This window comes from Acyrthosiphon pisum, chromosome A2, assembly GCF_005508785.2.
Source record: "Acyrthosiphon pisum isolate AL4f chromosome A2, pea_aphid_22Mar2018_4r6ur, whole genome shotgun sequence".
Lineage (NCBI taxonomy): Eukaryota > Metazoa > Arthropoda > Insecta > Hemiptera > Aphididae > Acyrthosiphon > Acyrthosiphon pisum.
In genome coordinates this window covers 82,947,207-82,962,783 of record NC_042495.1, presented here as the reverse complement: position 1 = coordinate 82,962,783, position 15,577 = coordinate 82,947,207, and the positions used below count along the sequence as shown (strand labels likewise).

Here is a 15,577-nt window from a genome sequence, read left to right as displayed (position 1 = left end):
TTCCAACTATTATTGACATCGTATTAATGATGTGATAGAACATAATATCTTTTAATAATTACTTGTAATAGTTACTACCATGTATTGTATATTAGATATAACTGTATAAGCTATATAGCTATTTTCAACGACTAACAGCAACACTTAAAATCCTCAAGAAACACAAAGCAAGTATTTCTGTTGTTTTTTGATGTTGGTTTTAAGTGTTACAGTTAAGAACGAAACATTAAACTCAAAATGATATGTGCTCAGGTCACTGGGTTGTTAAATTTGTATGCTTTGAAAGCTACGGCTGTTGTTATATTATTTTATAATTTAAAAAAATATTGATTATAACACAAAATGTAGGCAGGTATAAAATTGTAATAGGTATTAACAAATAATATAAATATCTGATGAAAAAATAATTTAACGTAATGCATGGTTGAAATATACAGGTTATTGCATATCGACTCGGATTATTATCATCAGAAGCAAAATGGCTGCGTAAAAAGAAATCACAAATATCAATTTTTTTTTTCTTATCATCAAAAATACGCTGACAAAAGCTAACAAATTCAAAATTCCCACCGTATGCTCGGTTATTATTGGCTCCCTTTACGCTGCCATTGTTGTTTTTATCATTAAATATTTGACTGAGAAGGGATATATATGCAATAACCCTGTACATATTTTAAACGATAATATTAGTGTTGAAGTTACCTATTACCTATATAAGTAAAAATACAATTTATTCAATTATTGATGTAGAAATTAAAAATATTTAAGTATATCATTTTAATGTTAATGGTTTTTCGGTGTCACGAAATATTATTTACTCCCGATAGATGGCGAGGTGGCGTGACTACTAGCGATTACAACGTTACCCGACATTACTAACCACAAGCCCTCACCAAATAACACGGCCGCCCGATTTAGTAAGGTCGGGTAACGTTGTAATCGCTAGTAGTCACGTCGCCTCGCTATCTACCCAGAGAACATAATATTTCGTGCCACTGGAAAACAGTGAGAAATCTATAGTACCTATATTTTATAATCAATTATGATTGATGTTACATATAAATTGACACAATTTTGTTTACGTTTTATAAATTCTGTATCTACTATAGTTTATTAACCTTTTTATTTTGTAATATTCAAATATTATCGAATGATACCCAACACTACGTAGGTGTGATTCCCTGCTAAAGTTTATGCGCTATTCATAGAACTTTCAATTGAAATTACCTAGATAAATTAATAAAATCAATTTATTTTGTATTTGACACTCGACAATGATGCCGTAATTATTGAAAATGTGTTTGTAATTAGGTAATGTTATGCATTTTTTAGTCGTGTTACTATTTTAGTAAAAATTGCTCTTTGTTTTCTCATTCGATAATAATATGACACTTTTAATATTATTATAAAGTATGCATTCTTATAAAATATTATTCTTTATATTATTACAATCACATACAGATGTGTTTATTGAACATACATAATGTATTATTCTTTGTATACAGTTCATATTATATAAGTTATACGATATTATTGTATACATTATATGGGTAAGATATAATTTGTGTTTCTATATCTGTATAATGTATCGTCATTATTCAGATTTGAAAATATGTTTAGATGTAAAATAAATAATTCAAAAGTAAAATATGTGATAATAATAAACGGTGAGTAAAATGTTTGCATTTTCAAAGGAATTATTTGACATTTGTCGGACGAGTGCTTTTATGTTAATCGAATCCTCCCACGTCCAAATGTCGTTTCAGTCGTAGAATAGTGGGCGAGTTCGAACACGAGAAGGTACTCCGTAAATGTAAATCTATAAAAAATAAAGTGATAGTGCAAATCTAAACTTTAACAGTAACCACGTAGGATTTATAATGTATTAGTAGATTCGATGATGCTGTGACAAAAAAACATAAATATCATATACCACCTGTTTTGACAAGAAACTAACTGAAATTTTAGTCATACAAAAATAATATAATATCAATATAAGTTGTTTTTTTATTATGCACCCAATAATATTGTTGTCGTACCGCCTCCCCTAACAGCAGCTTAAGATAAAATCAATTTCAAGCGTTTAGGTATTTCGCGAACGGCGACTTTAAGATCAAAATAATACCTCGTTGTCGGTGTATCAAATAACAATACTCTTTTGATAAATAATACTGTACACGCCCGGTAGAGGTCAACAAGAAAATCACATTTTCAAGTTCCCTACACAATATAGGTATACGAATAACACGCATCCGAAAGTGATTTACTCGTTCAGTGTCTGTCGCTGGCGCCCTTCCACACGATTTCCGATCCCATCGACCCGTCCATTGCATAATCGATCTGTATAATGTAGGTATAAATAACAATAATAATTATTATTACTACTATTATTATCATTATTATTATTATTATTATTATTATTATTATTATTTATTGCGATTATTACGATTATTATTATGATATTGTTTTCACTGAACTATTTCGCTCAGATAATGCGTAAAAGCAAGTAGTGGTGGTGGCATTGGTGGATGGGAAACGCGTATATAAGACAAGGAAACGGACTGGTCACTCAATGCACACACCGTGGTCGTGTGTTGAACATGTTTTTATTGTAAACCGACCTCGCAACTCAGTCCTTATCCCGTCTGCTGCTGTTGATGCTTCTGCTGTCGCAACGACCGGTCTTTGATTATTTTCTCTCAGTCCGTATATTTCGGTTTAACTTTCGATTTCGAAGTGGTCTTCGCGGTTAACGTTTCCGTTCGATCCGATTTCGAGTACGGTCTGACACCACGAAGTTCGTATTTTTCTATTCTACGTATGCAATAGTATTAAAACACACGCAAAACGTATTATAACTACACTTTACGTAAATTTCTTTAAAGTTTGTAGTCCAACAATTATTTATAATAGTTGGTCGTCTTCAACTTTAGCACATGTCGGTCAGCGGCCAGCTCCAGACTACAACACAAAACATGGACGATACGGAAAAGTAAGTGTAACACAATATTATTTTAATCGACGCTTTATTTTCTCATTGAAAAAGGGTATTATTCAGATGAATTTTCATTTGTTTGAAATCTAAAAAAAAAATATCATACATTTCAGCTATACATATATCATCCATCCACCCATCCACGTTTTATTTTATTATTTTCTTTTTTATTGTTACGTATTTTTCCGATCGAATATTATATTATTCGCCGCTATTACGGTTTCCTATATAGTTTTTGTCTTTATTTTGGGTTTGGTTTTGATCGACGTTATTTCATAATAATACATGTCAAGTTTAAAGGACTGTTGTAGAGTTGTGTGTGTGTGCATGAGAGAGTGTGAGTCAACGTGTTTGCACCGAAATTCCGTGGTCAGGCGATGTGTGGGTGATGATATCTGATTGGCGCCGAAATTGCACTGATAAATTGATTTTTTTTTTTTTTTAATACCGTTTGGATTACTCTATAATATTTGTGTGTTATTGCCACGTACATTATTCATGTGTGTATATGTGTATACCATCATAAATCAAACGTAGAACTGTGAACCAATGTTATCGACTTTGATGAAATAATAATAATTGTTACACTAACCTTCAATAAATCATTAACGGGAATATGTGATAAGTTTAATATACATTGTTACTGTGTAGACATCTAATATGACTGATCATATAATGTTATTGTGTTTATGCTCAACGTTGTGTAAGCATTATTAATTGTTAGATAGGTATTATTGTCTAGAACATACTATAAGTTTTTTTCTTGAAATAAAAACCAAAACATTTCCCGTTTCGTGAATCCGTGTAACGCGAAATCGATTTTCATCTAATTTACCGTCGTCTCCTGTCACAAGAGGGCCCCGTGGGTCATTATTAAAAGAGTTAGAGAGACAAAGAGTGTGATAGAATAATAATTACATCAAAGGGTGAAAATGGATGAACGAAATGAAAAGGAGACGGAGAGGGCCTGGAATTAAAATTAAAAAAAAAATAAAATAAAATAATCGCGAATCTGCAGTGCCCACATACTTGTAAAAAATAAATATAATACGGGTATATATCCACTAGAAGAGTGAAGTCCTTATAACATATCCTCTCTGGCATGGCGTAATGGAAAAACGTTGAAGAGCTAAAAAAAGAGCATCATTTGTATCCTTTCTAAAATACTTTTGAGATACCGCCACGCCAGCAATCGAATATAACGCTCTGCCAAGGGATAATAGTTTTCACGAGTTGTTGAATGAAAATCGACATAACCTTTTATGGGCCTTTTATTTACATTGTGGCACACAGAGGTACACGTAGACATAAAAGTTACTTGAGAGTATAATCATGATCATATTATAGTCATAATACGTGCAATCAAACGGTACTTTTAACGAATATTTTAAACGTACAACTAATAAAACATAATATTGTACAATATTCGTGAACATTAATTCTTCCTAAAAATCGATGGTCGTCTAAAGGTTGCGTTAAGCACTGCTGGGTTGCATCGTTGCAAGTACCCCTGGAGTGACAAATCACAACTCCTACAGTCGATAGAATGCAAATTCGAGCGAATCAAGCTATATATTTTATCAATGTAGGTACAACGCACATTTGTACTTAAGCCGTTCGTCACTGTCCTACAAATATTATGAATTATTATTGTTTTTCTTTTTACGTATTTTTGAACTTATAAAAATCGAAAAGGAATACTGAGAATCACTAAAAGTTTATTGTAGTCACTGAAAGTTTATCGGTACCAAATTGAGTGAAAAATTGTCTCCTTTATTCTTTAAAGTTGAGATATAAAAAGTTTAAAACTCTTAACGGTTAAAACCCAATCTCGAATGTCATATTACAAAGAGATTTGTGAAACGTTTTGACAACGTTCCGCATAAAAAAACTGTTCTTGACAGTATCAGCTTTATTTTATAACATAGAATAAATCGCTATTTTTTTCTTTATACAATAGTTATTGAGATGTTCACAGCTGCGAATTTATAAGCTTTAGATAACGCCCCGTAATGATTGTACATTTAACAAGAAATACATTTTTGACAAAGCGTCAATGACAGCCATATTAAACACACGTGATGTTTTTTGAAAAACGATGTTCCAAATCAAAAAGATTATAAACATTCACATTAACTGAACCAATTAAAAGCTTGAAATCAGCATACACAAACTTACGATGGTTGTACGTGTGTTCATCCGTTTATCGGATTCAAATTGCGAGAAAAAAAATGTTGATATTGATCAAACTATAAATATACCTAATATTATGTACCCAAAACAAAAACAATATTATAGTCATTAATATTTAAAATTACCTTGGTGTGAGTAAGATATAATAAAATAAAAATGGTATTGACGGGAATAATTTCATTAATAGACGTATCGGGTCGGTATATGATAACATTTCGAACTTAACGTGAATTTTCGAATCCTGCATAAATAAGTCCTTTCATCACCCAGAAAAACAAAAACGTCGGTTTTAAAAACTAAATCAAATTGAAACATTACTGTAATGTTACGGCACTATGTTCAGTATGATGTGTAATATTATTATATTTATTTATTTATATAACAGACATATTAAGTTATATTTGCATTACAAATTACATTATAACGATGTGAATATACTATATATATAGTAATGAAATTATAATGAGAAGTTTTTGTACATTAAACTATTAATAATAGAATAATAAAAAAAAAAAAACGCAAAATGGATTATTTAGCTAATAAACAGTTTATCATTGCAATACGCGTGCCATCCCATATTCCCATTGCATTATATTAAAAGGAGAATCGTATAAATAATTTTTGGATATAGAGCAGGTATTTTTCTCGCAAACAGTAAGGATTTATTTTAAATTAAATTAGACTAAAAATGAAGAATCAGCAATCTCATTCATTAATAGTATTTCAAAAAATGCGTGGCATTCAAATAATTTCTCCAATATCTTTTAATGTTCGAAAATGTAATCTAACCTAACCTAACCTTCAAGAATATTGTTGTAACTAGAGTGAGCTTGTCTGGTAATATAATTAATTAAAAATTATAATTATAAATTAAAATCAAAATTATTAATTATTAATTATAAACTGATATATTATAGCAAAGAACAAGTTTTGTATAGACACCTGACTCAATAGTCAATTGGTTTCCCAAATAAAAAATGTATGAATGTAGATTATTAATAACAATTCAAAATGAAAAATAACTCCAAGATATTTTATCATAAGAACTCAAATTAACTATGATAATTGGCTAAATTATAGTTAAATGTTATATGGTTGCGAGTTAATAAAAAGTGTTACATTTAAACTAATGTTAAGGGTTGCACCGATCTTAAAATATATTATTAATTAAATCTTTTCATTTTCAATGTCTAAAAATATAACTAGCTATTTAAGAATAGCAATAAATTTAGCAATAATAATGTATAAAAATAATAATTTAGATACATATTATTGCAGTGTATTTGGTACTAATATAGGTACATAAAATATAAAATAATATTATAACAATAAGTAAATAATAATTTATCTACGTGTTGCCTCCACGCGGCCTTTCCACGTTACCACCTTATAACTTTCTGCGTACCACCAGTGGTACCACAGTTTTAGAACCACTGCAAGACTACATCATTAGTAAAGAATTATCACCATTCGTTATGATATAATAATATAGTAATCGGGTATATGTCCACAGATCGTGTCCGAAATGCGTGTTCGACCGTCTGCCGCCGGAAATGATCCGGTTCATATTCCGAAAGCAGTCAACGGACGATCTTCTGCAGGCGTCGGCCACCACCGACCGGTTGTACCGAGTGGCCCAGCACCACATGTACGCGTCGGAAGGTGCGCTGCTCGTGCGTGGTGGCCAGGACACGGCGGCCACCGTGACGCGGACGTTCGACGTGCGGAACGTAACGTCACTGTACCTGGTGGACGTGTACGACTTTGACCGGGACGTGCCCCAACAACTGCGGCGATGCGACGACGACAGCGAAGACGTCAGTGAAGACGGCGATGAAGACAGCGGTGAACATAGCGACGGAGATGACGACGACGATGAAGACAGCGGTGAACGTAGCGATGGAGATGACAACGACGACAACGAACTTGCTGACAAATGCCGAAACGGCCGAAGGAAGTCGTCTGCGTTGGACGTGTTGCACGTGGGTTACGGTCGGGACATCAGTTACACTAACCTTCCGGTCGACGGTCTGCGCCGGTTATTATCCGGCGTCCGTGCCCGGCGGGTGTGCTTCAGCAACGTGGTGATGACGGCCGACGACGTAGCCGACGCGGTGTCTGCTATGCTCGAGGCCCGCGACGACACGGACGCCGTAGTCGTCAATGACAACAGTGACGTAGTCGTCAATGACAACGATGACGACGACAACGACAACGACTACGGTGACGATGACGATTACGGTAGTGACGGCGGCGACGTCGGCGACGACATCGACAGCCGGCCGCCGGTGCTCAGGTGCTCGCACGACCGCGCAGACGACAATCGAGTGATGGAACTCATAGACGACGTCGAGCGCACGTGCGCCGGTCTGTTGTCCGAGTTCAGGGTGACGATCCGGCGGCCGGCGCCGCACGCGTACGCCGTCTACCCGATGTCCCGGTGCGGGAGTGCGGCCTCCGTCAACGACTGGGACGAAACGGCCACCGCCGCAAACGCCGCGGCCGCCATGACTGCTGAGACGCCCGAAGACCTACTCGCGCTCACCGCGGCCGACTGTTCTGGGTTAGGCCCAGCCGCGTACAGGCGCTTGGTGCCGGCGTGTCGCCGGTTGCGCCGGTTGACCATGAAGGCCGCGCGGCAAGTGGACGACGACGGGTTCGCGGCCGTGGCTGGGATGCCATCGCTTCAACACCTCGACATGGAAGGCATGTCGGAAGTCACGTCCGACGGCCTGCTCAGTGGTGAGTCGAACGCTATTTTATTTATTTACATGACTTACACTAAGGGCCGTTATTCATAGTCGATGATTAAGAATAAGTATTGCTTAAGCTAATTTTGATAATTTAAAAAATACAAATATTTTGATAGTAAATAAAAGCAATGCTTAAGGTAGTTCAAGACCAAACTTAATTTAAGTGATATTGTTTCTTTTCCTAAGCTGTGGTCTTGTTTATGAATCTCGTTTGAGTCATAAGTATATAGCTTAAGCAATATTTATTCTTAAGCATCGACTATGATAGCCGTACTCTAATACACGCTGTTATCGTGGTGACGGTGGATGTAGAGTAATGCACCTCCATCATATTATAATTTTACGAGTCTCACGAACAGTCAGAGATCAGACATATTATAATGTATAGGTTTAAGACTGAAAATGTATATGTTCTATATACAATATGATATTATATACCTACGAAGTAGGCTTGGAAGTAATTTTAATACTCAGTAAGCAAAGGAATGTACAACAATATATGATTGAGGTGCTGGATCTGGAAATAATCAAAGTAATTTTGGGTACTTATCAAATATTATAAGATACGTCTTAGAAGCGTATGACGAGGTCGATTTGCAACAATTTAATAAATATAAATAATTACTTTTAGGCTTTAGCTTTGTAAATAATTATAAAATGCATTTCGTAAAGACACGGGTAATTACTTCGTAAATATTACTTATTATATAAGATAACGCAGCTACACATAATTTGGCATTTAGGAGTATTGTGGGTGGGACGTATCTACATAATCCGATTGGACAGTTAGGAATGTGATCATCTTGTTGTTTGATCATCAGGGGTTCTACTGAGAGTGAGTTATATATTTTAATTATAGTAAGGAATACAAGAATAGTGCCAATGACCTCCCTCTGGAAAAATAATATGAACATGAAAAAATTAATAAATACACCGTATGCTATTATCTAATTACCTTACTTAATTATTTAAATGATAATACAAAAACAAATGTTATCTAATTATATTAATACATTTATTATTAAGGGATAACACTATACATTTTTTTAGCATATATTTTAGAATTATTTATTTTGCCAGCTCCTTCAAATTTTACCAATGGCCAACGGGTCTTATAATAACTTTTAATTCAATAATTTTATTTTGGACTTTGAAAATGTTGTGTTAAATCTGGACTTAGAAAATAGTGAGTTAAATTTATTGTACCTCGAAATATAGAACAAATTTAATCGGTTTAAATATCACTTTTAATATCAAATTAATTAATATAAAGTTTGTTTAGAAAATAAGTTGATAACATTTCATTTAAAATTTAAACTGCTATTAGAACTAAGCTTCCTTACGATTATAAGAGTAATTTCCTTATCCTTCAATAGTTGCTAGTACGTGGGCCCGCTACACGACAAAACAATTCGTTCAACACCATAAACTATAAGCGTTGCCGAAATCAACGCGATTTAACGAGTTTGGATGTGTCGTACAATTGGAAATGTTGGAGAGGCTAATTAGCCCAAAAGTTAAAGCGATTAACCTATAGCAAAAATGATCGGTTGTAGAATGAATTCCCGCCCACCTATAGGTACACGGGTAGGTAGTGCATTAGACTCGTGTTCCTAACTTCTACGAGACCAAAAACAATTTGGGCTAATGTTGAGTGTCGTGATAGTACACAGGTAATCATGAATCGATGACACGACATAAATATATAATAGGTATAGGTACCAAATAATGACACACATTTTTTTTTTCATCACCTTCGTTGTTAATATCGATGTTAAATCGAATGCAATATATAGGTACTATACGATGCTTCAGTAGAGAAAATAGCCATGGTAGTTAAAATTATTAAACCCGCGTTAATTTTTACGAATTTACTATTCAAATAAACACCAGAGGCACGCCGGATAAGCGAAACGGTTATTAATATTTAAATTTTGTTAATTGCATTTTAACTCGTAATCCACGGCCGTCCAAAATAAATTAAAGGGGAATAAATAAATTTAAATAAATTTAGTGTCCGAACAAATCGGAGAATTTATTGGTTTTACAATACGATGTTTTTCGAACACTTTCTGAATAATAATGATAATAATTATTTTATTATTATCTGCAGACGCGAAACACGATGCTCGCGAGTGTCTGCACTCACCCGGTGCAGTTTTTGCCCTAGGCCTGTTCAAGTCTTTGGGTCATGATTATGTTTTTATCACCTATTATTATCATGCATAAATCAATATTATTTAAATTCGCATTATAAGCCACCCAAACATTGAAAATCGGATTATATTGATAAATATACACATTTGTCTCATGGTCGTCCTGCATCAGCAAGTCGTATGATAATGATATTGTTGATATCTTATTATTATTATTATTACGATTATACCTGAAACCAGGTATTGCGACACGAGGAAAGTGAAACGGTATACATAATATTATATACTTAGTAAACTCTTGGTGCGCACCACGTTCGCTAAAGTCACGTGAACTGATAACAATAATTATTGCCATGGTATAATGGGTGTTTAACAGGCTGCAGTGTCATTTTTGTACGACAAAAGGTTAGGTTCTTTTGCGTTTATTTATGAGCAACAATCATTATGAATGATGATAGTAATAATAATAATAATAATTGGAACGCTATTCTGCAACACCCCTAACGTTAGAGCAAAACCGTTGTCGGGTCCTGGGCCCCCATATACACGTAGTGGTAGGGAGGCAAAAGAGAACCCCCCACCGTAGTCACATAATTAGCTTGTGTGGTCCACGAATTTGATATCATTAGTATCATTATCAGTGCTTACATATCATTGTAATTTATATAGTACCTACTACTAACATTAAACGAATAAAATAATTTTACAGTAGTTGGGTAACATAGGCGCAAATAGCGTTTGAGATTTGGGGGGGCTAATAGGGCTAAGAGGGCCTTACTTTGATAATATTGAATAAGCTTAAAACAAAACGTAGGAAATGTTTGGGAGGGCTATAGACATTTTTGGGGGGATTAGCCCCTAAAGCCCCCCCCTATTTGCGCCTATGTTGAGTAAATTAATACTGTTTTCATATTTCTCTGAACTATAATTTATGATTTTTTTAATATTTAAAATACGTTTTACTTTTAGCGTGATAACTTATGAATATCTGCATTACAAATAATAACTATAAAATTACCTTTTGTTTTATTTTGACTTTTGACCATTCGCTATTCTAAAATACCATAATATTATAACTTATAAACTAACAATAAAATGTAACAATGAACCTTTTTTTTTTAACAAAAACATATTTGAAATATGATTTGTAACTTTGTGAGCATTCACATATGTCCGTACACAAGAACAATGAATCACAATAATATGTAAATAACTGTAAATAACAGTGATACTTTTGAATCCGGAAGAAAATTTACTACACAATTGAATACGCATAATCTGAAAAAGGCAAAATTAGACTCTTGTCCTTTTTCCTGTAAACCGTTTTTAGGTAAAAATTATGTTGTAAATCGTCTTGCACTTCCCCCTCCCACCAAAAAAGTTGAACACCGGATCCACCATCGCGTAACGCACAGCAATATCATGTTGCAATTTTTTAGTAGAATAGATCAAAAGCTGGACTAGGTGTTTACGGACCGTAGAATAGTATTCCCAGAAGATATATACTTATATATATTTTATTATGGCGGGTGGTGAGCTCAATCGGTATTTTACGTAAAAAAAAACAAAAGCTAGACAATCGAATGAAGGCCGTAACAAATCGATTTCAACAAACCCGGAACCGTGCGAGCTGCACATTACGACGAGTACATCCTTGTCTCCTTTTATTTAGGTCGTATATATTTTGTATATGCCTACGCGAAGGATGTATTATTCTGACTTCAAAGGAATCGTAAAACTGCAAAGGCGGTTGTCGCCCATATTCCTTTGGAGCGCGCTATAGGAAGTACAATAGACATTTATAATCTATACAAGTATAATATTATAATATATTGTGCATAATATCCGTCCCGAACAATAAGAATCGATTTCTGAAGTATTATATAATATAATAATAATAATATATTACACACAATCGTATATTGAGTTTGTTTTGACGAAATTGTCTTCGGGTCCAGTAGGATATTATCATTGTTATGATTTTGCCCCTGGATGCTGATGACGTCAATTTTTTTCGCTATGTTTGATACGATTATCATAATATTATATTATATTATTATACTCAATAATCTCACGGTTAACAATAAAATTAGTAACTGCTATTGTGCGGAATCACTGTAGCTTGGATAAGTACTCTACATATTATACCCACCTGAGTCCGAATATTATAATTTGTTCAGAACAAACGCTGGGGTTATGCATTGAAATAATTTTTATAAATGAAAAAAAGATGGAAATTTTTACAAATTTATACATAAAAAACCTTGGAAGGTTACTTATCTGAAAATGTATTCAGTCATTAATTCGGATAGGACCATTAATTAATTGTGGATTTTCTTATGCGCAGATATTGAATAATATGTTATAGAATTTTAGTAATGGATAAAATAACACTATAATGAGTACCTACTTTATACTTACACATTTTATGTTATAAACTAAACAAGCAACTACGGTATAATATTATGTACCTATATCTGATTTGAAAATAGTTTTTCTAATTAAAATCGATCGGTTTAATCAACATCTGATATACGAATATTTTTAATGATGCACGCTTTTCAACAATGGTATATTTCGAGATTTTTCTCAGACTTGTAGGTTATAATATTTTAAACCCCGTTAAATTCCAACCATATCACGATAAACTTCTATGATTTTCACGTGTCCCTATAATAATAATGCATTAGGCTTTACACAATGAATGAACTGATTTTGAATACTTATAATTTTTTATCGGTGAGAACTAATATTATACACAAATTAATATCGCACATATTGCAGAATATTACATTATCATATAAGCACAGAACTATACGATGGATAAACTTCTACAATTAATGTTATATTTACCTTCTACACTAATATATGAAGATTTGAACGAATTCCAAAAATCTTCGTACACAAAATAAACCTAAACTAGTTTAGAAACATTAAATTAATAAAAAAGTTTTGCGTGACTGCGATTCTATGCGAACGTTTAACTCAAAAAATAACTATTCTCATTTAATTTTCTATCACCATTCGTTATCTCGATTTATGCATCGTGTAGATCAGTAAAAAAAAAATATGATTAATAATATTTGATTAGGTAAAAACCTTATTCGGTTGTACCAAAGTTACTCTCTAAGTAAAAATTTTAAATTTAAGTTCAAAAGCAGGATTTTATTGTTAAGTACCCTAAAAACCCTAAAATACTCTAAAAAAAAATTAAAAATTACATTACAATTTAAAATTGTTAAAAAATGCAAGACAATTTTACTAAAGCACTTCTTATTCTGATTGAAATATAATGTATGGAACTTAAATTATACATTTATAAAACGAGCAACATGTACCTTGCATAAGAAAACAATACAAAGTACATTGCAATTTCAGTCCTAGTACTATCATTGATAATGTCTATTTGAACTTATCAATCACTTCTAGAATCGTCCGTTATGTACGGACGTCCCTGGAGATGAAAATAAAAAGCGAGAAACAATTGCGTGCTTTATTTATTTGAAAAGCGGTTCATTGATTGCCTCGTGTTATCAAGATTTTCAAGTAAAAAAATTTAGTATATGATGTTGCGTATTGGTTCAATATTGAACGTTTAAAAAGTTATACACGTGCCGTACAATTATAAATTTCGTATCGATACATACGAAATTTTTCTTTTTGAAAATCTTTAACGTTACAGTCGCGTTAATAATATTATAATATCATATTAAATATTGTTGATGGTCATTACAATATTATTTCGTTCGTCCCTCAGGTCTCGTGAGCGCCACCGGACTCCAGTCGCTGGGCCTTGCCGACTGCCCGTACGTGACGGACGACGTTCTGCGCCGAGTCGGCGAGATGAGGCAGCTGCGCAACCTACGGCTGGACCTGACCGACTGCGACAAGACGACGGCGGCTGGCGTGACAGACATGCTGTCCGGCTGCGAACGACTCCGCGAGCTTGACCTGACGCTTCCGCTGAACGCCGACTACGTGGCCGCGGCCGCGTCCGCAAGTCACCTGGACCATCTGCGGACGTTCCGGCTGACGTTCGAGCGGCTATCGTTTCAAGACCACCTGGACAACCAGCCGACCGACGCTGATTGGCAACAATCACTGGCCGCCGGTTTCCGTGACGACGTTGAGTTCAGCGTCCGGCAAACGTTCACCAAGATCACCGTGACGGTCGACTGACCGGTTGTGCGCAACAGAAGATCACAGTGACCGTTGCCTCATCAACATACCGATCGTCCGTCACGCCCACCATTCATATCACCTTTGTGCGGTGATCGGCACGCATGTAACACGTGAAGTCGAACGGCGCACTCGTATACCGGTACATCCCAAAAAAGGTCACCATAATAAATTAATATCATCGTGTACCGGATTAGAGGGTCCAGGTAACTCAGGAGCGTCGTGTGTGGAGGGGTGGCAAGGTGTTCTTTAACTTATCAATTTTCTCATAGTTCATTACAATATTTAAATATAATATAACCTTTCATCCCGATACATTTCCCATACACATATAAGACACCTGCTGTATATTTACTATGATGAAGAAAAAGTTGACCCGACCTGAAATTGACCGGCTATTGCACGTCGGCACCACGAATAAAATACACCTCAAATGTTGAGAACTACTCGACATTAGATTACGGTCGTTTGGCGATGAGAAGACTTCCGCCCCTTTATGTACCCATCCCTTGCACGACCGTCCCCGCCCGACAAACGCGTCATCGAGTTTGATGGACATCGTGTTAAGCACGTCCGGTTTCGATTTATCGTCGAATGCGCGTCCGACCGATTTGCGTGAACGATTCTGAACGGAAATACCTACATGTGATTTAAAATATGGTGTCGCACACACCTCAAGTACACTATATACGGTTTTAAACTATCGTAATCTTTAAATACTACACAATCATTAATACTCCATACATTAATACTCATAATAATATTGTTGTATCGTTATATCGTATATCCATATTTTATTATGTTATTCATATACCCACTATCCTATATATATTTTAATAGTTTATGTTATCACTTGTTATTATTATTATTATTATTATTATAACTTACTATATTATACTTTTTATAATATTATACCTATCGAAACTAGTCAAAATTAGTTGTAATAATATTATGTTTTGTTGAACCTGTGTGATTTTTTCACTTGAAAATTGTAAATATAGCACGTATGCGTGGTTTTTTTTTTATTTGCACTAAAATATATTTTGATTAGTGGAAATTCACATGTTGTTCCATTAATGAGATTACCGTCTATTGGATTGTAGGTACTCGGAAACTAAGGACAATACTAGAACCTACGACCTTGTCGTTGCTGTACGACGAGTTCAATAATTTTTAAATTATTAAGTACTCCAGTTAGGACAAAACCTAGTATACACAGTACCCACCCACTTATTGTTCTCCATCATAACATCCAAGAGTAGTAATAACAATTATAATTACCAACTGTCTGGTAATAAAAA

The 15,577-nt window shown here is 34.4% G+C and overlaps 1 protein-coding gene across 1 annotated transcript; it reads left to right on the top strand.

Annotated features, from left to right (window-relative positions):
* Positions 1 to 2,553: 2,553 nt before the first annotated feature.
* LOC100168264 lies at positions 2,554 to 15,333 on the top strand. Its single transcript, XM_001946111.5, has 3 exons — positions 2,554 to 2,992; positions 6,702 to 7,930; positions 13,855 to 15,333. The coding sequence occupies exons 1-3, from the start codon at positions 2,937 to 2,939 to the stop codon at positions 14,274 to 14,276; spliced, it is 1,707 nt and encodes a 568-aa protein (XP_001946146.1). The 5' UTR covers positions 2,554 to 2,936; the 3' UTR covers positions 14,277 to 15,333.
* The last annotated feature ends 244 nt before the right edge of the window (positions 15,334 to 15,577 follow it).